This window comes from Anoplopoma fimbria, chromosome 22 (genome assembly GCF_027596085.1).
Source record: "Anoplopoma fimbria isolate UVic2021 breed Golden Eagle Sablefish chromosome 22, Afim_UVic_2022, whole genome shotgun sequence".
NCBI classification, from domain to species: domain Eukaryota; kingdom Metazoa; phylum Chordata; class Actinopteri; order Perciformes; family Anoplopomatidae; genus Anoplopoma; species Anoplopoma fimbria.
In genome coordinates, this window is record NC_072470.1 from 12,050,495 (window position 1) to 12,075,426 (window position 24,932).

At 40.1% G+C, this 24,932-nt stretch overlaps 1 protein-coding gene across 2 annotated transcripts in view; it reads left to right on the forward strand.

Moving 5' to 3' along the window:
• LOC129111958 (dystrophin-like) overlaps positions 1 to 24,932 on the forward strand; it is a 59,939-nt gene that overhangs the window by 20,354 nt on the left and 14,653 nt on the right. For both annotated transcript variants that reach the window (XM_054624121.1, XM_054624122.1), the window contains 10 exons: positions 5,107 to 5,168; positions 5,289 to 5,363; positions 8,089 to 8,290; positions 8,393 to 8,478; positions 10,697 to 10,854; positions 15,542 to 15,708; positions 17,682 to 17,793; positions 19,538 to 19,674; positions 20,754 to 20,792; positions 23,334 to 23,399. In XM_054624121.1, coding sequence (XP_054480096.1) covers positions 5,107 to 5,168; positions 5,289 to 5,363; positions 8,089 to 8,290; positions 8,393 to 8,478; positions 10,697 to 10,854; positions 15,542 to 15,708; positions 17,682 to 17,793; positions 19,538 to 19,674; positions 20,754 to 20,792; positions 23,334 to 23,399 — 1,104 coding nt within the window. The remainder of the gene's footprint in view (positions 1 to 5,106; positions 5,169 to 5,288; positions 5,364 to 8,088; positions 8,291 to 8,392; positions 8,479 to 10,696; positions 10,855 to 15,541; positions 15,709 to 17,681; positions 17,794 to 19,537; positions 19,675 to 20,753; positions 20,793 to 23,333; positions 23,400 to 24,932) is intronic.

Sequence of the window (24,932 nt, forward strand, 5' to 3'; positions counted from 1 at the left end):
TGGAGGGTAGACCAGCTCTTAAGCCTAGCAGGTCTGTTGCAGGGGTCATGGGAGTTTTCCCATCCATGTGTTTTGTGGAGTACTGCTGGAATGCAGGGTACTGGGGTCGTTGTCTCAAATGGTGATTGTGATTTTCACTGGGACGATTTGCAGCCAATTATGACGTGGTCGGTGTGAGAGTCAATACCTCCTAGTCTGAGGCCATGGTCCTCTGCTGGATAACAGTGGGTTGGGCCCTCTGGGTTGGTATTAAGTTACTTCCCCAAACAAGGGAGTTCTAGTATCTTGGGGTATATTCACAAGTGAGGGTAAAATGAAGCGCGAGTCGGACAGGCGGTTTGGTGCAGTATCAACAGTGATGCAGGCGTTATTCCAGATCGTTGTGGTAAGGAGGAAGCCGAGCACGTAGACAAAGCTCTCGATTTACCAGTCCATCTACGTTCCAACCCTTACTTATGGTGATGAGCTTTACCTCCAACTGGTAAGAGGCCCCAGGGTAGACCAAGAACACACTTGGGGGATATATTTTGTCTGGCCTGGGAACATGTCTGGGTTCCCCGGGAAGAGCTGGAAAGCTTTGCTAGGGAGATGGAGGTCTGGTATACCCTGCTAAGTCGACCCAGACCCAGATAAGCTGAAACATTAATAGATGGTTGGATGTCTTAAACTTACTGAGGGTTAGTTCTTGTCCTCCAAGGAAATCATGCAGAGGACGTATTGTAAAGTTCGGTACAGTTACATTGGATGCTTTTCAAACTTAACAGCATGAATACAAACTTCATCATTTTATCATATTTTGTGCCATTCCAGAGTACATTGAGAATTTAAAGGATGTTGAAGATTGTTTACCTGTCCAGCAGGACACTGGGCCAAATTAAACAGCTTCAGAATCAGGGATTGATCAGGTTCATTCTAAAATAGACGTGCTCCTTTTTTCGGTTGTTTGTTTCTGAGCAGCTGATGCAAACCGATGCAAGTTACGTTTATTGCTCGAGGACGTCTTGTTCGATTTTCTCAACGGATTTAGGGTATTGAACTACAACAGTTAAAAGCATCACATCTCAGCGACTCAGAGTGTTCGATTCTGAACGGCCACTAAAGCATCTGGGCTCATAGCGGCTAGCCATCGACGAGCCCGGTGTGACTGAGCCCCCCTCCTCATTATCTGGAGTGGGAGTGCGGGAGAGAGGAAGGAAAGAGGAAAAACAAGGGCAATGGAAAAAAACACAGCATATGGATTATTATTTGGCTGCTTTTCAGACAAAGGTTAACTTCAGGTGTGCTTGTGTGTGACCAACTCAACATGTGTTCTTTTAACTAGCCGGGAAAGGGTTGCAGTTGTGTACAAACACGCCCCAGGCCAGAATTATGAAGCGGAAAACAGGGCTTTTGTCTGTGAAGGAACGCTGAACAGCACTGTATTTTAAACAGCTCTGCTGTGTTTTTTTTTGCTGTTTGTTTTGTTCACCTTGAAGTTTTATTTTTTTTCCCCCTTGACCCACAACACCCACTGTGCTCAGTGGCCGCCCACTTTGCACACCTACTATTCACATGTATGTAAGCCTGATCATACACACCTGTTCTGAAGAAATGGGAATCTGTGTTTGGTCTTACAGATGGAAGAATATCTTTAATTTGAACTATTTTCTCCGCCGCCAGCTGTTGTCTCATTTTCACCATCATATCAGCCGTCAAAACGGCTCTAATATTTCATTCTAGCTGGCGTTGAATAGGCATTTAACTGTCCTATATTTAACTTAATGACGAAAGCGTCACAGACACATTGATTGACACATACTCTTAAATAAGAAAGCCGCTCTCATTTCCAGGATTGCAGAGAGCCAAATGTCTATTTATTAACCATCTGACATATAAAGTGGAAGGCACTAGAAAGTATTTCTTAAGATACCACTGTTCTTCATCTCCTGTGAAGGATTTTTTTCAAATATTTGATGTAATCTGAACAAAAAAAACTTAATTGCCTTGCTGGTAAGCCATGCGGCTTCCATTAGCTTTATGTAAACAGGCAGCTGGCACATTACCATCACATTTACTATCTGACATTTCTTCACACTCTACATATTTATTGTGGCAAAAAAGCATTTCATTTTTTTTTTTGCTAAAATGGAAGCACATGCTTATTAATGCGACTGGAATTAGCCGTCCAGATTTCCTTATCATGTTAGTACACTAATTATTACAACAGCAGCTAAATGGAATTAATGGCCACTTAATCTGCTCTTTGCTTTACAGTAACATAATTAGTTTTTGCTGCCATTTAATGTAAGTAGAGTTTTAATGATTTTCCAGCTGACATTTCAATTCAAAGTGGGTGTTTAGAGATGCCATGGAATGCAGATTAGAGCTCAGATCGTGACACTCGGCTGGGATTACGTTAGGTGGAAATATTGAGAGACTTGGCTTTTGTGCAACAGCAACATAAATGTATACATATTTAAGCTAATAAGCAGCAGTGAAAGATCCCCTATTATACAGCCTCTATGCATATACTTAACATATTATGAAGAAGACACATAATAGAATGTAATGCTGTTGAACGGAAGCAAAGATAGGCTAAAGGATTTGGATCTTATAAACAACTTTTAACCCCAAGCAGTTTTCTTTTTTGCTCACCGTGGCCTCGTTTTTCACTGCAATATATATATATGTCCTTCAACTCTATGGAAACAGCACAGTCATGGCTGTCAGTACAGATAACTCAAAAATGTATTTTGTGCTGAATAACACAATTATATAATAAAAAAAATAAAAATATATTTATTTTACACAAATTGGGGAAATAATGGAATCTATATGTACTTTTTTTCCAGGATCCGGTTAGTGCGAACAGTTTATTTTTGGTGAAATTTTAAATGAGAAATCTTGATAAAGCAATTCTGATGAAATACCACTGTTCACGCTTAGATTTGGTTATTTTTCCTCACACATGATTTGCTCCCCAAAAAAATTATCTTTTTTTTTTTTAAGAACAGTGTACTTTTGTGCTTTTCTTTCTTTTTAAACATTAGCACTACAGCCAGTGCTACTAAGTACTAAACAAGTTGAAATTTAAGTACCACTTTAAATTTACCATCTATCTTCTCATGTGGTGTCAATTTCCTGCGTTAAAATATAAAATGATTTCAAGTCAATAAACTTCTAGTTCACAAATTCTGAGACAACCTTCAAGTGTGCTTGGTTTCCATTACAGTTATTAGAACTTCTTTCTTGCGCTTACTGACTGACTCGACTGCTGATCCTTGGTCGAATGTTCACTTTTTCTATCCCAAACATCACTAATAGAATTTGGGGAACTTGAATGTAGCTTTTAAGCCGTCGCACTGGCGACAGGTATTAAGTTTTCGGATTGTCTCAGCTAAAGACAAATCCATTTCTTGTAGGTGTCATCATTTGAATTCTTGCGGCCTGTTTTTTAAAAATCGCTCTGAGGTGCTTTATTTCGCCAAGTGCGACGGGTCACAGGTGGAAATTGGTTCTGACCCAGGAGCGAACAGACACAATGAAGGGTTGACATGGAGAAGAATTCAGTAGGAGCTAGAATAATAGAAAGGGGTTCAAAACCACCAACAACAAGCACGAGTTCTTTAAATATCACTGCTATCATTCATATTCCGTTGAGAAAATACACGTCCCTCATTGCGTTCCCTTTTCACTTGGATCTGTTTGTCTCCTATACAAATACACACACATGCACACACATACAAGTACACAGTCTCCTATAAGCGGCGAGCAGCAGTCACGAGGACAGAATGTGTGAGGGAAGAATGACACAGCAGCCATCTCTTCCTCCCTCTGCCTCTTTTCTCTCTTCCTCTTCATCCTCTGTCACACTTCTGTGTTGCAGGGAGTGATAGAGTCTGGGAGGTTTTGTGCCACGATGGGTTGTTATTCTCAAAGATTAGAAAATGGAGGGGGGCAAACACATGAGCGACAGGATTAATGTCGTAGTAGTGTGTGTTCTTTAGGGAGTCGGATCTAATTCATCAGATTTATTTCAGTATTACCCAAAATTACTTTCCATGTCCTTTCGGTATTAGTACGCTGTTGTTTTGCTGGTTCTGATGGTCATATATACATGAAGAAACAGAAGTCTTTCAAATGTGTCTCGGTAACATGTTTATTAAATGTTAGGCACATTTCGTATTGGTATAGTGGACTTGTTTGGGTAAGCAAAGCTCTCGGTAGAGCAGAGCAAACGGAACTTTGCCTCTGTGTTGCGCTCTCTTTTGACTTGTTTATAGATGTTTTATTTCTTATTTTATCAATAGTTTCTCTTTTTTTTTACTGTATATTTATATTCACACCTACGTTTTCACTTTTTCACATAACAGTCTGGTCTATTCTTTATCTTTATCTGTCCAGCTTTTTGTTCTTATCCCAAGCTGGTATTTCTGTTGATGTGTAAAATATATGTTCTGAATATATAACTAAAGTTGTTCCGATACTGAAACAATCAAATTCGGACGCAGCAGTAGTTTTTTGGTTTTTTTGAGCTGATGATGGAAGTGGCTAAGGAGTTACCGGTTGATTTACCTCAAAAAGAATTATATGCTGAGATACAAGTGCTCTTTCCCCATGTAAGTCTATGGGAATAAGTATTTTTGGGACCAACGTCACCTTTTGGCCACGCTCATGTGATTGGTTGAAAATAGTGGAGACAACTGATTGGATAAAGATAATTCTCTGTTGAAAAAAGTGCATTTGTGAATTTGAGGGGATGTCGGGAGTTTCAAAGTGAAGTTGAAACATGAAGAGCAGTTTGTAAAGGCTTAACAGTTTCTATATAAATGTAACAACATCCAAATGTTTTTGATGGAAACTTTAAATAATTTTAACTACATATATTTTTGGATTTATATTACATGTACGTAAAACAAGAAATATTTCTATGTGCATCAGAAACATATTTTAGAATCTTGTTTTTCTTATAAGTGGGTTTTTTTTAACATTTATAATGATAACTACTTTTGGTGATAGTCATTTGTATATAAATCACAAAATACATTTGTAAATCCTTAATTAATATAGAGACTGATCTGACCCCATAGCTTACCATTCTGTTCCTTCCCCTCTCCCCCCTTCCAGCCACCAGACCCAGACAACATGCTGGGATCATCCCAAGATGGCCGAGCTCTACCAGTCTCTGGGTAAGATGCCAGTTCTCGCACACGCAGTGGAGTTTGATGATTTTCTAAGGTGTTGGTTTTGAGTCCACCATCTCCTTCCTCTACATCTCAGACTCTTCACTCTTGTTTCTCCCTCTTTAGCCGACCTGAACAATGTTCGATTCTCGGCCTACCGAACAGCCATGAAGCTCAGACGCCTGCAGAAGGCTCTCTGCTGTAAGTACTCTTGGTCTATGTATAGTTTGCATGTATATACACCTCTTCTGATTGTGTTGTCACATAGGGTTTTTGTCTCTTGCTTCAAGTACACTCCTCATCATTGAGTGTTCATCTCATTGTGTTCCAGCCCTCCTACACTCCTCCTTTGTTCTTTCTTTTCCTGCATTTCCATGTATTTATTTTTTTTAATTCACCTCATATGCCACTTCTTCTCCATAGACTCCTCTAAACTTCCTCCCTTAGTGTATTCTTTTATCCTCCTCCTTTTCTCCACTCTACTCTAACAGTGTGCGTGTGTGTGTGTGTGTGTCTGTCTATATGTGTGTTTACTCGTCCTTCTCATCTCCCGCCGGTGGAGCTGAAGAGTGTGAGCCACCTACAAGCTGTTATGCGTGTGATATGTGTTATATCGTGCTGTATTGCATAGAAGCACTATTTATGTTAGGGAGGCTTTCAAAAATAGAAATGAACAGGTTTCGTGATTAACCCTGGCGAAAGAAGTGCAGATGTGTTTTGGGGGTTTTTTCTAACCCTTTTTGCGCACATTATTCCCAGCAGGTCCCCTAGTGGGCATTTCTTTATTTTGCTTATCACTCCCTGTTTCTTATTCTCCTTTCTTTTCCTAATGGCATTCCAAAGTGGTACAAAAGAACCAGTCTTCTTTTTGTAGAATTCTCTTTTCACATGAATACAAGACAATATATACTTGCTACAGTGGCTAAAGCAACACATAGAAACCGCGATTTCATTAGAATAAGAAATAAATTATCTCTAATGCAAAAAAAAGCGAGGAAAAAAATAATAATTGATAACGTTATAACAAAAAAAAGTGCAAGAACCTGCAAAAGGACATATTTTTTGTAGACCTTCGATTTTTGTTCACCATGTTGCTTCTGGGGCTTCAAATATTTTTAACAACGGATTACATGTGTATGGCAACATTGATGCTTGTAGTGAAAAACCCCAAACTCATTTTTCCCCTCGGCTCTACAGAGTTTTCCAAGCCTAGCTGGTAAAGAGACACCGGCTGTCTTTCTGAGGAGTTGGTGCAGACCAAAACAGAGCTAAAAGAGAGTGAATATTGAAATTACATTCATGACGTAGACATAAACGCCACTCCAAATTAATTATAATGTTACTCTATAACTGCTGGAGGAGGAAATCAACTTTTTACTAGCAAGTTAGCCATAACCACCTATAACCTATATGTGTTATATTTTCAGCTTGTGGTGCTAAAATATCAATTAATGCAACTTCAAGTAGAACCACAACCTTGACGTGCAAGTTTTACTTCCTTTTTGAATTTTGAATTGAAATGAACATTTACACTATGTGATTTTCTGCCGCTCGGGGTCCTCTCGATCAAAACCTTAACAAAGGTAAGAGTTTAGTGAAGTCATAAAGTAGCGTGGGATCATGGGAGTTGTTGTCTTTACCACCATGACCGTTGATGCAGTCAGCTTCTCCAGGTTAGGCCTCCTTCAGTGTTCGGGAGGTTTTTAAAGGAAGACTTTTCAGCTCCAAAACAAATGGACCAAAACCAGTAAAAACTCTGAATAAAAATAATAGTTCTATGACAGTTTGGCTGAGCCCCTGCTAAAGTCTGCTCGGCTTCTTTCTCTGATAACTAGATCCAGAAGTTCGGTGACTAAAATAATTAGTTAAAAGAAGCCACGTTTTGAAAGTGTATTGTAAGTAAATTTATGATATCAAGCAACACTTGACGCATGCAGGGGACACATCACCATATATAATAAAATGGATCGTAACCTTAATTGAATTTACAGATTTTAACTGGGTTCGAAAATTGTTGGAAGCATTTGGGATAATGTAAGTACACAGCTCAACAAAATACATAACATTGGTTTAGTCAGTTTAATAATAATAATAATAATTGATTGTACTTGTATAGCGCTTTTCTAGTCTTCCGACCACTCAAAGCGCTTTGACATTACCAATCAATCACCCATTCACACCCATTCATACACTGATGACAGGAGCCACCATGCAAGGTGGCACCTGCACATCAGAACCCTAACTAACATTCACACGCATACATACACACACCACAGGAACAGCCTGCCGGCATGGACTGCCGGAGCCAGGGATCGAACCGCCGATCCTCTGATTGGAAGACGACCCTGCTCTCCACTGAGCCACAGCCGCCCATCAGTTTAAGACATTTTAATGCGAAAAAGTTCCATGCTATACATTTAAATCCTTTATCATCAGCATCTATTCTGTTGTGTGCTCTTAGAAGAAGAAAAGGCAGGCGAAGAACACAGCAGTTTACAGTTTTGTGGGTCAAAAAAAATCATAAGACAGCAAACTTGCAAGACAGCGTATCAGAGTTACCGCTGGCAGATTCTAATCGGAGCTCTTGTATGTAAAAGAATATTCAAAAATAAAATATTTTGTAGTCTGCAACCTTCAACCCATCAACGTTCACTGCTCATTTAGCCGTTCTTTTACCTTCCATTGACTCATTGACTGTGCCAGGCCTATCTCCTCTCTATGCCCGTCCTTTTAGTGGACTTCATGAATGATAAAGATGAATAATGTAATACTTTATTGATCCCTGGAGTTAGTCCCCCTTCTCATTACTGACCTTGAGCAGCTAAAGAACACTTTGAGCGCAGAGAATTTAAACTCAGCGGTGTCTGTTGAAGCATAGTGCAAGCTTGACCGCTAACCTCCGCTCCTCCGCTTTGTCTTTCCGTAGTGGACCTGCTGAGCATGCCGATGGCGTGTGAGGTGTTCGACCAGCATGGTCTGAAGCAGAACGAGCAGCTGCTGGACATCTCCCTGCTGGTCACCTGTCTGACCAGCTTGTACCAGCGGCTGGAGCAGAGCCACTCTCACCTGGTCAACGTCCCGCTGTGCGTGGACATGTGCCTCAACTGGCTGCTCAACGTCTACGACACGTACGTGTAGCACGCCGCAAACACAGAGAAGAGTTTTTAAAAATGATTATTTCATTGACATTTAACAAACTCTTACATGCAGTTTTTTTGTTTGGTTGATAGTGGTCGCACCGGAAAGATCCGAACTCTGTCATTCAAAACTGGAATCATCTCACTGTGCAAGGCTCACCTGGAGGATAAATACAGATGTAAGTTATAAAACACACATATATTAGTATGCACTCATATAAGGGATTCAAATGGTTTAATACATACACTCAGCAAGTGACATCACTGCTCTCATTGCTCTGGTACAACTCGGCTAATCACAGAGGAGCATTAAAACTGTGACTGGGCTTCTCCAGGAAATCACATTGTTGTCTGGATTGTGCAGAGGGGCAGGACGGGAACACACAATACCACAAATCTGCAGCCAGATGATACAGGGTTTTTTTTAACCGTTAATCAGTGCAAAAATGAATAATAGAAATAATTATAGATCATTGAAACTGTTTCTATGACCTCAGAAAACCCACCTTTTTTAGTCATAATCCTGCTGTATCTCTTGTAATGTAAGGTATCGTGATTGATTCGGTTCAGCAGCGTAATGTATTATAATTCAGAATTTTAGCTTAAAAAAAATAACTTACATTTTTAACATAAGTGGTTACAGTGTTGATGTTATGTCAAAGACGTCTATGTATGGTGTTTCACAGATATCTGCTGAAATGAGCATGCTAACCAGCTATCTCCAGCCGGCTTTCTTTTAATACCACTTGTACCTTGAAAGGCAAGAGTGAGACTGACTACGTTCACCAGTGAATCACAAATAGACACCATTCTTGGCTGTGTTTGCCTGATCTGTGCCCTAACTTAGATTAATTGTGGAAAAAGTGAAACGGCAGGAGCTGTTGTGTCATTTTGCGTCAAAATGTAGTTGTTGTTTTTCAAAGTTTTCCACCCGTGGCAGACTTGTTCGGCCGTGGGAACACAGCCTCTTTTATTCCTTCAAACTCCTTCTTGAAAAGGTCGGTGTTGCTATATTTGCTCTTATCCAAAAACCTGTTGATGTCAAAATCCTTCATCATGCTTAGAGAAGGTGTGTTTCTCCTTCAGACCAGAAATGTGGGATTTTCTTTTGGGCATGCATCTCTACTCCAGCTTTGCAAACGATTGGCTAGTTGGTTTGTGTTCAACATAGAACTGGTCGTAAACAGGAAAGAGGCTGTGGCTTTCATGAGCCACATCAAGCTCAGAATATTGACATATATTCAGAATAATGGAATAGTGGAATAGGAGTGTGTATGTAAACAAAGTCAGTGTAGCATCCAGTCTGCCCTCGTCCACATGAGAGGACAAGGAAGTAGGGCTGCCCCGAGGGCTTGTTAATCATGCTGAAGTTACAGGGTCCGTGTACTTTTGAAAGTTTGTTTATTGGATTAAATCAAAAGGAGCAGAGCATCAGAGATTTAGCGACAAGAGTCACAGAGGGCTGTGAAATGGCAGCAACAGAACGTTTGTTTGTTGATCAGGAGGGGAGACTGGGCAGTCCTCCCAAGATCAGACTTACAGCGCTCGGTCTCCTGGAGCTGACCATCTCCTCCCGGCAAAGTGTCCCGATGGCAAAGAAGACAGAACAAAAATATGAGTCGTTTTACTCGTTTCTGCCACTTTGGACAAACTATGAAACCTACATGGACCGTACAGCCCCCAGTCAGTGGCACAATATACACGAAAATAACTAATTACAGGCCAACGGCACACATGAGGATAATGAAATAGCTGTGTTATTCTGACCGGACCTCAGAGATTCAGCAGTTTGTTCCAATTTTGTGAATGCTTTCCCTGCTGTAAGTTAGTTGTTGGCTTTTTTGATGGGGATTGATGGTTTCTGGTTTTACATTTGAATCATTCTCGTGATCGGGACATTTCAGGAAACATCCACTTGGACTCTAGGATGAACTGATTAAGATTTGGTTGGCAAACACGCTTGTGGCCATAACTTAATCAATTATTGGCAAATTCTGACAATTTTAAACAAATGTCAAATAATGAGGGGATGAAGGGATGACATTTTGGGTCTAAACGGCATGTAGACTTTTATTATTATTATTTATCATTTGTGACCGTTAATTTGGATTGCATGGACCCATTCGTAGAGGTGATATTCTGCCCCCTATTAGTATGTATTTTGTGGCCAGATATTAAACAATGCATTTAAAACTTAAATACTTTATTGTACTTCAGCCAAAAAGTATGCAAATGGGGAGGAAGAAGAACAGGATTTATGAAACCTGATAATGTCTCCATCATAAACAGGGGGAATACCGAATTCTAACCGACCTGTCTGATGTGTGTGTTTGTCTCTCATTTCCCCCTTTGGATTCCTTCCGCCGTCTCTTCTCCCCCTCTCTCTCCATCCTCCAGTCTTGTTCAGGCAAGTTGCCAGTGCAACAGGTTTCTGCGACCAGCGTCGTCTGGGTCTCCTCCTCCACGATTCCATCCAGATCCCCCGGCAGCTCGGTGAGGTCGCCTCCTTCGGCGGCTCTAACATCGAGCCCTCCGTCCGCAGCTGCTTCCAGTTTGTACGTGACACACTCGCATGAATGCTTCGTTCTAAGTGTTATGTTTTGAGTTAGCAGTCCGGTTTGACTCTCTGAACCCATATGCAGTTGTAACGAACGCACTCACTAATAATAGTAACAGTCAAATGCTGCAATAGCCCGCATGTCTATTAGCACTGATGCCTAAGGCCCTACAGATGAAGGTCACATATTGGCACAGCCCCACTAAGTGTCTGAGTGGGTATTTACATAAGGTTAATTAGGTTTATTTATAGAATATATTTTTATATATATACAGTGGGTACGGAAAGTATTCAGACCCCTTTAAAAAAATTTTAAATTTGCTAAAATCGAAAAAGTTCATTTTTTTTCACATTAATGTACACTCAGCAACCCATCTTGACAGAAAAAAACTGAAATGTAGTCTGAATACTTATGACCATGTGATATTTCAGTTTATCTTTTTTAATAAATTTGCAAAAATTTCTACTAACTTTTTCTATTTTAGCAAATGGCTGCAATGAAACAAAGAGTGAAAAATTTAAAGGGGTCTGAATACTTTCCGTACCCACTGTATATGGTGATTTCCCTCCAATGTATTGACTGAATGTAAATCCATTGGTTTTTTTAACAAAGGGGATATTGTGGAAAATGTGCCGTTTTCTGAAGGGGTGGTTGTATGAAGTACTTATCCATTGTTGTCGCCTATCAGTTTGGAGAAACAGACAAGAGTACAAGCACAGGAGCAAAGCAATGTAATACTTTGAAAGGGGGCGGCAGCAAAACATATTGTGGACCCCTAAAGAAATCATTCAGAAATCCTTTTAAGCGTATGTTATTATTAAAATATTTTCACCGCTTTGCCTTGCCATAAGACAGCCCTTTCCGATGGGGAACTGAAGTTCTTATCCATGCGATCTTCGAAGCCGCTAGACTCCATAGATACAAACATAAATTTTACCATTCAGAACCTGGAAGTTGCTGATCTACCGCTGCCTCAACCAGTTAGTTGGTTTGTGTTGTTGTTTGACTTAACTGTTTTGAAGTGTCAGTTAAGATGCACCAAAGGAACAAACTAGGTAGCGGTAGACCAGCAACTCCCAAGTTCTACAAGGTAGAATTACCGTTTATCCGTGGTTCTCACAGGACAGTGATGGACAATATGATGATCTCATAGAATATGATGCATTGCTGTAGATTAAACTATCCACAAGTATATAAAGGAGTTAAGATTAGTTCAACCTCAAGTAAAAGGCAACATACACATATTAGTAAATCATTTGACTGCAGAATCAATGCTTTAAGTTTACTTGGTACAAAGTTTAGAAATTGCTTTATTTGTTATGTCTTCAAGGTGTTCACTTGTTATTTATAGCTAGATAACGCCAATCTTAATCTGGAAATAAAAACAACAACAACAACATTCACTCAAAGTTCATATGAACAGCAGGCAAAATAGACAAAGTTGAAGTATACATTGATTGCTGTGGGTTTAAAATAATTCTGAAAACTTCTTGAGAGCCTGGAAATCTTAAGCTTAGGTAGCTTGAAAGTGCTTGAAAAAGGCTTTGGATTTTACTCTTAAAAACCTGTAAGAACCTTTTAGCCTTAGCCCCATTGTTTAAGCATTATATAGTTTATGTAGCCATGAAATGCCTATTTTAGACCCTTGACATGATCTAATTCTAAAACAAGTCTACAAAGAGTAAAGAGTTTTTAAACAACTCATGAAGGTAACATTAGCTTAATTAGTTAGCTGGCTACAGCTGATAGAGCCAGCAGATGGTCGTCGGCCAGAAATGAGACGCACTTTTTTTATCAAGCAAGTCTGAAATCACAGACCCACTGGTTCTACAAGGACTAATAAAAACCTTGATATACAGTGGGTACGGAAAGTATTCAGACCCCTTTAAATTTTTCACTCTTTGTTTCATTGCAGCCATTTGCTAAAATAGAAAAAGTTCGTTTTTTTTCGCATTAATGTACACTCAGCAACCCATTTTGACAGAAAAAAACAGAAATGTAGAAATTTTTGCAAATTTATTAAAAAAGAAAAACTGAAATATCACATGGTCATAAGTATTCAGACCCTTTGCTGTGACACTCATATTTAACTCACATGCTGTCCATTTCTTCTGATCCTCCTTGAGATGGTTCTACTCCTTCATTGGAGTCCAGCTGTGTTTAATTAAACTGATTGGACTTGATTAGGAAAGGCACACACCTGTCTATATAAGACCTTACAGCTCACAGTGCATGTCAGAACAAATGAGAATCATGAGGTCGAAGGAACTGCCCAAGGAGCTCAGAGACAGAATTGTGGCAAGGCACAGATCTGGCCAAGGTTACAAAATAATTTCTGCAGCACTCAAGGTTCCTAAGAGCACAGTGGCCTCCATAATCCTTAAATGGAAGAAGTATGGGATGACCAGAACTCTTCCTAGACCTGGCCGTCCAGCCAAACTGAGCAATCGTGGGAGAAGAGCCTTGGTGAGAGAGGTAAAGAAGAACCCAAAGATCACTGTGGCTGAGCTCCAGAGATGCAGTAGGGAGATGGGAGAAAGCTCCACAAAGTCAACTATCACTGCAGCCCTCCACCAGTCGGGGCTTTATGGCAGAGTGGCCCGACGGAAGCCTCTCCTCAGTGCAAGACATATGAAAGCCCGCATAGAGTTTGCCAAAAAATACATGGAGGACTCCCAAACTATGAGAAATAAGATTGTCTGGTCTGATGAGACCAAGATTGAACTTTTTGGCGTTAATTCTAAGCGGTATGTGTGGAGAAAACCAGGCACTGCTCATCACCTGCCCAATACAATCCCAACAGTGAAACATGGTGGTGGCAGCATCATGCTATGGGGGTGTTTTTCAGCTGCAGGGACAGGACGACTGGTTGCAATTGAAGGAAAGATGAATGCGGCCAAGTACAGAGATATCCTGGAAGAAAACCTCCTCCAGAGTGCTCAGGACCTCAGACTGGGCCGAAGGTTCACCTTCCAACAAGACAATGACCCAAAGCACACAGCTAAAATAACAAAGGAGTGGCTTCGGAACAAGTCTGTGACCATTCTTGACTGGCCCAGCCAGAGCCCTGACCTAAACCCAATTGAGCATCTCTGGAGAGACCTGAAAATGGCTGTCCACCAACGTTCACCATCCAACCTGACAGAACTGGAGAGGATCTGCAAGGAAGAATGGCAGAGGATCCCCAAATCCAGGTGTGAGACACTTGTTGCATCATTCCCAAGAAGACTCATGGCTGTACTAGCTCAAAAGGGTGCTTCTACTCAATACTGAGCAAAGGGTCTGAATACTTATGACCATGTGATATTTCAGTTTTTCTTTTTTAATAAATTTGCAAAAATTTCTACATTTCAGTTTTTTTCTGTCAAGATGGGTTGCTGAGTGTACATTAATGCGAAAAAAAATGAACTTTTTCGATTTTAGCAAATGGCTGCAATGAAACAAAGGGTGAAAAATTGAAAGGGGTCTGAATACTTTCCGTACCCACTGTATGTGGGATGGCAACATCACGTCTTGATGATTTTCAGGCTGTAAAAGTCTGAGTCCTTGATTGTTTCGGCCTTTAGATTTCACAGAGCTTTTCATTGGCATTAGATGGAATAAAAAAGTTGAGAAACCTTTGCAGACTGTAAATTAACATAATGTTGTATGTTTTAGACACCTGTCATCACCTCTTATTCCAAACAATGTCACCAACAAAAGCCATTTGCTTACATTTTCAGTTATTATGAGGCTCTACACAAACACACACACACACACACACACACACACACACACACACGCGCAATGTCACACATGCACACCCCTAAGCGTGCACACCAGGTTGACTATCATCTAGCCCTAAAAAATACTCGAGATGGCTTAGCTTCATTGCAGCTGCTCCCTCTGAGGAATTTGGTGTGCATGTGGACGTGAGACAGAAAGAGGGAGATGTGGGTGGTCAATTCCAGTAAAACAAACAAAAAAAAGCTGATGGGGGAAGTGATGGATGAAGCCAATATGTTGTCTAAGATTATTCCCCCCGTCTCCGTCTCTAACACTTTCATTTTCTAGCAAGAAACATGGAAAAAAAAAAGGTTTCGTCTCTGCCTCAACACCTGGTCACTGTAGTTTTTAGCAAATAATAGGAAATTGTGCATTTGCATTTACAAATGTTTTTATTTGTTGGGGACTATTTTCAGCGTTGGATTGATCCCCAATGGGTTCTAGTGAGTATTCGAGACAGTTGGACGGTGTATGTGGGATTGAGTCAAAATAAACTTCAGCTTGTTTGTCACCCAGTGGGACACTGTGGCTCATTGATTTGTTTTTAATAGTTTTTGGACAACTCTATTGCACAGAGAGAGAAAAATACGTTTGTAGATGCATTTATTTACTGTTATCTCACATCTTAACATTCAAGGTTGTTTTTTTACTTCATAGCAAAAAAAACATCAAGACACCTGAAATATTTACTGGAGTCCACTAAATCAGTTATTTTTTTAGCTTCCATTCTTACAAAAAAGTTGAAAAAAATGAAGCTTTTTTTTTAAAAGGCTTAACGACAACGAATATGGACTGAAGCAGAATATTTTGTACCCAGGCACTCTTGTGTGTTAGGATTCATCATGGCTAAGTTGTACTAATTAGAGTTGTTTTCTGTCATTTGCAAACCATGCTAACCGTAAGTTAATTTTCCTCCCAGGCCAACAACAAACCTGAGCTGGAAGCCGCCATGTTCCTAGACTGGATGCGCCTGGAGCCCCAGTCCATGGTGTGGCTACCCGTCCTGCACCGCGTCGCCGCCGCCGAGACCGCCAAGCACCAGGCCAAGTGCAACATCTGCAAGGAGTGTCCCATCATAGGATTCAGGTCGATAGAGCCACGCACTCGCAGCACTACCACTTCTCATTCTCACAGTACAAATGTGCATTAAAGAATTCATGTTTTTTGTCTAGGGCATAATAGGTGAATGTTCCAAATGTAATCCACTATTCAAGCATCACATCTGAATGTCTAATCAAGAGAAATGGGCAGAATTGGAGCCATTTTGCCGTAGAGCATTATATTCTTCATCTCATCACATAGAGGGCAATAAAACACAAAACTAATTTCATTTTCAATTAAGCCCAAATCAAAGCAAATGAGAATTATGCTCTTTCCTGGTGCAGCACTGAACCATCGTCAGGAAGGTTGAAACTGATTTAAGTGCAATAGCTTCTGGATTTAGTGAAATAATGTTTTAATATATCAATGTGTGGTCCATAGCATAGATCAGCTATATATGTTCTTTCAGATATCTTTGCATCTCACCATAGTCTGTTTTTTTCCACTAACTGTGGAAAAGTCATTGCTTCTTATTGTAGAGATAAGAAAGAAGAGCTTTTTCATTTTGAAAGAAGAGTGAGCATCCTCGCCCCAGTAGTGTTCTTCTTTATTTAAACATTACGACAAGAGAAGAGGGATTTCTCACATTTCTTTTCATGTGTTGCACATAAAAGATAAAAAGAGAGATGGCTCCCTGGTTGGCTCCAGAAAGCTATTCTCTTTATCATGAATGTCACCCGGTGAGGTGTTTTATAACCAGCTATTTGAAACGTGATGCTTCAGCGTCTGTTCAAAGAAGCCGTATTGATAATTGCCAAATTGATGTCGCCAGGGAGTCTATTCTATTTGCAAGAAGCACTCATACGAACAGATTCGTCCTTAAGTAGCACATACAGGGGATTAAAGAGAATTTATCATGTGCGCTAATTTAGTCTTTTTTAGAATTACTAGGGAAGTCCTGCAAGGCAGGTGAGTCTGATTTTACATTTTCTCTCCTGTGTTAACAGGTGAAAAAAGGTTTTTCCAAAATAATCTTTGAAGTGCCTTTTTTTCATGTTTGAAAAGAAATCTCACCAGTTGAACAATTAAGATCTGCCAGGATAATTTTTCGAAGTTCCTTCACTTAAATTAAGCTACTAAGTTCGGTCTGTTAAAAACTGACCGGTATTTTTTTTTATTTTTTTTTCAAGTGTTTATTTTGAAAATACTAATTTTGCCCCAAATTCTTGATGGGAATAAAATCCCTGATGTTTTTTTCTGCCATGCACTCTAAACACAAAGCATTCTTGTGTGTTACGTAAATTAAAACTCCACTGGAAGAAAACATGAATGTGTTTAGTCCCCCAGCCTCTTGTGGCCGAAATGAGTATTGCAACAACAAACTTGGAATGGATCCTCACACGGCCTTTCAGGGCTTCCATAGTTTTCACATCTGCACATACAAAACTGTTTGTTGTATTTCAGTAAAAACAAATTAGCTTCACACTTTGATAGAGTCATCGAAGTTGAGATCCAGCTGTGAACCTATATATCTCCTAAAACTCATTTCAACAGCAGCAGCATGTCACCTTGTACACATAAATGATTAATGCTATGATTATTCTGACAGAACTGCAGTCAAATGTGTAACCTCGACCTTTAAAAAATGCGGGTGAAGCCCAGGAGGCTTTTTTTGGCCAACTAGAGGTTGGGACCCATAAAAGGGAGGTGTGTCTTCTCTATTGTTAGTGGGCCCCTTCATTACAAGAGCAGTGATACATTTCAATGAAGAGTCTTAGTTACTAGGCTGAAGGAATTTTAACCACTCCTAGATTGGAAAAAACAGAGCTATGAATTGAATCTCCTTTACTGATTCTCTCCCTTTCTTTTTTTTTCTATTCCTTCTCCTCCACCATCTCCCTTTTTTCTGTTTTGCTCTCATTTCTTTCACTCCCATGTCTCCCCTCTCCACCTCCTTTTGTCTCCTTCCTTTTTGCTTTCTCAACCTCCCTCCTGCATTTCTTTCTTTCTCTCCCCAGATATCGGAGTCTGAAACATTTCAACTATGACATTTGCCAAAGCTGCTTCTTCTCCGGTCGCGTCGCCAAGGGACACAAGATGCAGTACCCCATGGTCGAATACTGCACTCCGGTATAAATGTGTTTATATTCCCGCTCTGTGATGTATAAATGAAAAACTGTGAAAGATGTGAATATTTAGGTGACTTGTCGAATCATTTCATTCCTCCTGTTGTGAAGATAACCATCTGCACGCTGAGGTCCATGCAGTCTGTCCGAAAGCTTGCCACCGCAAATTCATATTGAGCGAAGAGTGTTGAGGCTTTTCCTACCAGTATACATACAGTAACAAGCCTTTTGGTTTGGTGAGCAGCCAACTTTGTACATCGGACTGCCTTCAGTCACGACAGCTAATGACCCTAATTAAAATGTAGGACTCAAATTTCCAACAAGCATGAGTGAGATTACACGCACTACATTCTGGTCTATGAGATGAGAGAAAAATGTTGGCAGTAACTTTTTCAGTTCAGTTTATTTTGTATAGCCCAGAATCACAAATTACAAATTTGCCTCAGAGGGCTTTACAATCTGTACACATGCGACATCCTCTGTCCTTCCCTCACATCGGCACAGGAAAAACTCCCCTAACAAAATACTTTAACAGGGAGGAAAAAGGAAGAAACCTCTGGGAGAGCGACAGAGGAGGGATCCTTCTCCCAGGATGGACAGAATGCAATAGATGTCATGTGTACAGAATGAACAGCAGAACAGAGATACAACACATTCAATGTATATGACATAAATGATTCATATAATAAGAGTATTAAGCAGAGTAACGAAGGAAACATTAAGAATACTTATAAAAGCAGCAATGACTATAGTAGAATTAAAATAATGATATAGGGAATAGTATTAGTAATGTGACTAATAATAATAATCAAAGTAGCAGTGGGTGTCAGCCGGGTCACAGCAGGAGGCACGGCCGTGGTTTTTTCCCCAAAAATCTAAACCACCTCCATGTCTGTATGCTAAATATGAGCTAGCAGAGGATTAGCCTAGCACTTTGTGTTGTTTTCAGGTTAAATCTTTACAAATTAAACAAACGTTATATACGTTGTAATTTGTCAATTTTGGAGTTGCTCTTTGGCAGATATTTCATAGATATTAGAATAAGCTAGCTGTTTCACCCCTATTCCAGTCTTTATACTGGGCTGAGCTAATTGGTTCACTTCATATTTAGCATACAGGCAGGAGAGTGGTATCAGCCTTCCTCAATGTATTAAAAACTTATATGAGGGGTGATGTTAACGTCTAGCTGGTGAACATAGTGGAGCATTTAGCAGCTAAAGAGCCAGGTGTTTCTCTCAGTAGATTGTAGAGACCAAGCTGCTGCACCAGGAGGGGGATTAAAATGTTTTTGAGCATGTGAATATCTCATATGATACAAAGAAGTCATGGAAACATATCAGAATTTTTATACAGGGCCACAGTGTAAACGTCAAAGAGGGCATGAACTACCTTTTTTTAACAAATGACATAACAAACACTATCTCTCTTCTGGTGTAGCAGTAAACCTGAAGCTGTAGACGCTTGTTCTAACATCTAGTGTAAATAAAGGGTTAAAGGTAAAGGGCTGAAATATAAACATTGAAGCCCTGCATCATCTTTCTTATAACTGTAATGACACACTCAGACCCAACAACGAGGGCGTTAACTTCACTCACTAGATGTATAAATAAAGGCTTAAGGGCTTGAAATATATTAGCAGTGTGTTCCACTGTACAAGGTGTGTTTGTGTGTGTGTGGGTATGTTGGTGTGTGTTTTCCCCACTCCCATGGAGTGAACAAAGCCACCTTTGTGCCCTGTCTCTCTCCAGACTACATCGGGGGAGGATGTCAGGGACTTTGCCAAGGTGCTGAAGAACAAATTCAGGACTAAGCGCTACTTCGCCAAACACCCACGCATGGGCTACCTGCCCGTCCAGACCATCTTGGAGGGGGACAACATGGAAACGTGAGACTGTCCCACACATACACACACACATCTGAAGGCAAACAGGAAGATAAACTAGGTTTTTATAACAAATTGAGACACCTGAATACCGCACTCAAAAGTCTCTGATTACTCACAGACCCATGCATGAACACACAAGGAGACCTGTTCATACACACATGGATGCATGGAAGACTAGTTTGCCAACAGATTTAGCTGTGATAGTGTTTGTGCAGTAGTGTGTACCAAATTGTTTCCAGCTCTTCATCTGAGTGTTTGCTGCCTACACAGCAAATGTTTAGATTGTTTAGTTTATGTGTTTGATGCTTCTTATTGCTGAGGGATGTGAGAGAGGTAGTGGTGATCCTTGAAGAGTCACTAAGCAAAATTTGTGATTTTAAATTCATGTTTTCAGTAATTTATGTTTTGGGTTTTCTTTTACCTGCAATGGCCCTAATACGCCATCCTAGAATACCGATGATTATGGAAATACTACAATAAACTAAAGATACCATGTCAATAATAATAATAAAGGTATTGGATCTTTAAGAATGATGAATCTGTTATTATTCATTCAAGGCTGAGTCTTCAGTGCCGCCCTGTAGATCTAAAACACAGTGACCCTGTTATGCAAATGAAGAAAGAAAAGAATGGCACCAATACACAATATTGTTAAGGTTCAGGCACTTATGGTGTATAAAGTGATCGATGACTTGAAGGCTAAAGCTACTGTGAGAGTTTCAGACACACACAGAATATACATGCTAATGTATGACTGAGTTGTGTTTGTCCCGCGATTAAAAAAACACACAGGCCTTTTATATTGTGTTCATGTGTTAAATGTTCAGGTTTGTTACATCACATCGTATGAAATGCGAATCGATAATCAGTTCCTTATGAAGTGATGGCATAGCAGATTGTTTTGTGTGTGTGTGCAATATAACTAAAATTTTATCACGCTGTTTTGTTTGTGCTGTTTTGTTTGTGTCATTCTTACCCCCCCCCCCCCTTTCTGCCAACAACCACTCCCATCATGCTTTGCTTTGCTGTGCAGTGTCCTTCCACTTCCTGTGTCATCTTGCGTTTTTTTTGTCTTTCAGTCCTGTCACTCTGATCAACTTCTGGCCCGTAGACCATGCGTGAGTACCTGGCTGGCACATGCGCATACACACTCTGGGGGGTGTAAAAGGAAACAGAGGACAAGATGCATGTATACACACGTGTGTATTTATTTGTGTGAGAAGTACAACTCGGCCATGGCCGCTCCTAACACACAGGACTGCATTTGTACAAAATATGTGCATAATAGATGAGTTTTATTAATTATAGAAAGTGGATCTAGTGAAAATAAAATAAAAAACACCAACTCATTTAATCTAATGAATCACTTTCGAAACTTCAAATAGAGGATAGGAGATATTCGCTGAACAAAAAGTGTTGGCCTACTGGATTAGAATCACAGACTAAACCCTTAAATTTGACGCCTTATGAATTATGTGGGTTATTTATGACTCTGGGTAATGCGTATACAATATAATGATTTTAGAAATAAGACTAAACACTGCACTGGAATAGAGATTTTGTAATTTGATTACTGGGGCAAGGGTCGACGCTTCAGGTCAGCATCATTAGATTCACGTGCAGTAGCACAAAGCACACGCAGACATAGGTAGTCATTAGTAGTCGTGCAAGTACTTATGAACGTCCGCATGGCTGAGTTGTACTTATCAGTACTTTCTCAGACCAGGGAACGAGGATGCAGTGAATGCAGCGGAGGCTGCATGGTCATTTCACACAGTGAAACACCACAACAGTTACAGATCCACACATACAGACACACATACACACACTTGGGACTTTAAGCAAATAATATCATGCGCTAATGTACATGCGTGTTGTCCTCTACCATTTCTAGCCCCCGATCAAAAACACACACAAACACACTCTGTACTTCTGTCTTTGTGAGGACCCTTATTTGCATAATATATTCCCTAACCGTCACAACTAAATTCCTTACCCTCTCGCTAACCTAAACCTTTTTCTTACCTGAACCTTCAACCAAGTATTAACCTTCAAACAGGCCTTTGAAGAAGTAAGGACCGGCCTAAATGTCCTCATATTCCAAAAATGTCCTCACCCTGTTGTAAACTTAATTGGGTCCTCACTACATAGCAAGTACAGGAACTCACACACACTCAACTCCACCAATTTTACAGTCATTGTGTACTGCCATTCTGTTTGTAGCTGTGGTGAGTTTACATCGTAAATAGTTTCTTGCTGCCGCTTGACCCGACATCACCATGCAGATTGTGTACGTCGGATGTGGACAGGTGCAGTGTGTTTGTGCCGCAGGCTTCCATTTAAATAACATTTATTCTGTATAGAAAGTGAAAGATCACTGTGTTACTATATATATATATATATATATATATATATATATATATATATATATTCTGTATTTAATCGTGCAGTGATGGCAGATGGACATCCGCTAATATAGCTCGTTTCTACTCGTCCAATCACCCAAAGCCCTGTGCGCTACCTGTCGTCATTCACCCATTCACACACTGATGGAAGAGGCTGCCATTCAAGGACAAACTGGAGGGTGGGTTGGGAAGGGATATCAGCTGTAACAGCCATATGAGCACGGTGCAGACCGGCGGCCGTGTTGCTAGCCGGTGAGGCACGCTCACATGTGCTAACATGCACTTTAAGGCACATGCGGCCGGCCAAGCTATGTAAACAAAGCACAGAGAAGCTCAGATTACAACATAAACAGAGGGGGAGTGACTTCTTAATACAATACCAGATAGATATTTTTAAAATAGATCCTAATATGTATAATGTCTTTAATTTAGACAGTAACCCATTGCTACAAAACTGACACATCTTAACTCAAAGCAAACAAACAAAACTCATGGCGCAAAGTTTATTTATTCCAAGCACAGTTATGTTAATTTGAGGAACTGATTTTGTAAAGGGAAAATACTCTTTTAAGTAAACATAAGCTTACAAACAAAGGCCACAAGGAGATGGATCTTCATTACCCTGCAGAACTCACACATCTAGCAACCTGAGCAGATCCGGTGCCTAAATCAGCATACCAATAACCACAAGTGGCATATAGATCATTTAGAATCAAGTATCGAATTGTAATACCAGTCCAAAGGACTTTATGTGTTTGGATTTTGGAGTGGTTCTTCCTTATTCAGTCACCTTTACTTTGTGATCAAAACTCATCCGTAAGGCTCTTGACAGACAAATCTTCCAAACCTCAAGGTGCCTTTTGTAAAACAACAATTTTTAAAAGAGTCAAACCTTTATTTCTCAAGGACTTAAACATTAAGTAAGAAAAGTTGTTATCCTCAGGGATTCACGGCTAGTGATGTCAAAATACTTTCCCTGTGCAGTCGAGGTGCGAGATCTCAGATCTGATGCATCTTTTGAAGCAAAGGAAAATGTATTCAAAAGCAAGTAGTGCAGGATACAAGCGGGGGAGATTATTTACAGAGTACTTCACACCGCCACACATCTGTGCCTCGTACTGTCACTCGCGCCATAGGTCTCCTGTAGATCATTGCGGCTTGTGCATGTATGCGCCGGAATTAATGAATCCCCCCAGGTTGGATTCAATATCTCTTTTTTTTTTATTATTCTGTTTGTTTTTCTCTCTGTCGCAGGCCTGGATCGTCCCCTCAGCTCTCGCATGACGACACGCACACTCGGATCGAGCACTACGCCAACCGGTAACGCACTATCTGCATTCAGCAGGACGCGATGGAGTAATGCTCCACTTTAGCATTCCCCGCTGCTATCCTCGGCCCTTCCGAGTGCTGCTGATAATGGCTCCTCCGGAGAGCTCTCCGAGACACCAGAAACATTTTGATTGATGAGATTTGGAATCATGAATTTGGAGAAAAACGCTAGAGCATGGCAAACTTCCCGCATTGGGATGTCTTTCTTTCTTCTCTTCTTCTTTGCAGCAGTTAACTCACAGGGGATCAGTTGCCCTAATTCCTTGCCAATGCATTCTTGGGTAGTCGCGGTCAACATTCCCATGTTCATTCCATTCAGTAGATCTAAAAGCTGATCATTAAAGAGTTTTATGGTGTTTAAAGCTGTAAGTCACAACTTCGAGGTGTTTTTACCTCAGAACAAGTCAGATTATTTTCCTCTAGTTAAAAGCTTCACCACCCACTCAGGCTTGTTTAAGTGACTCAAAGCAATTGCTCGCGACTCAGTGATCCTATTTTAGTAATTTAGTTATTATTATATGCTAACACTGAAGATGTGTACCTACCTTTCAGGCATATGTCATATACAGTTGTCTGTGTTTGCATGTGGTGCATATAGAGGCCAATTGATGTCGTTTATCATCTATATTCCACTGTAGATGAGTCTAAAGTACAGAAAACTTAACTCCCAAATGTGTTTCTTCCCACTCTGCATTTATACATCATGTGCTGTGCAAAGGATTTGAAGTTATACAAAACATTAAATTAATAAATCACAACTTAAAGCCCCACAGCACAAGCGTTCAATGACACTGAGGTACACTCAGTTTATTAAGTACGCCCATAACGCAGTGTAATACAACCGAACTGCAATAAATCCTCCCTTCATAAAGGTGATAATCTTCAGTTATTGTCCGAACTATTAACTTAATGATGGTGGGCTAAATAACAGAAACACCTGCAGTGAAAGCCTGCAGCCTCCAGAATGATTAACGTCTCTGAACAAAAACTGAAAGACTTATAATGACAACACATCAAAGGAGACGCACAGGTGAGCATAGGGTTCCCCATTTGACAAAAAAGTTTTAAAAAGTCTGAACAAGGAGCTAAAGGTATAAGTAACGGATAAAATGTAAGTAAAGAAACAACATGGGCGAACTTAACAGCAACTGATGATATTTCAGATATTTGCCAAGACAACATAAGTGATACATATTTAGTCACAATTTTGAGTTTCCGGTACTTTTAGCAGCTAAACGACTAATTCCAGATCAATATTCCAGATATTTATGACTGTTTATGTCAGTGCTTTGAAAGTAGTCTATGTACGAGTGTCTCTCTTTTGAATGGACAATGGGATATCTTGACAAACTCTATACCAACTATATACTTATCCATAGTCAATGTATTACCTACAGTAGCAATGTCTTGCTGTGGACCTATTTCAGCCACCTAAACAAATCATTATCAGTTTATGTGTATGCTATATTAACAATATATTCAGCTGTAGTTTACCTTGACATTAGAAAGCTCTTTCTGACCGGA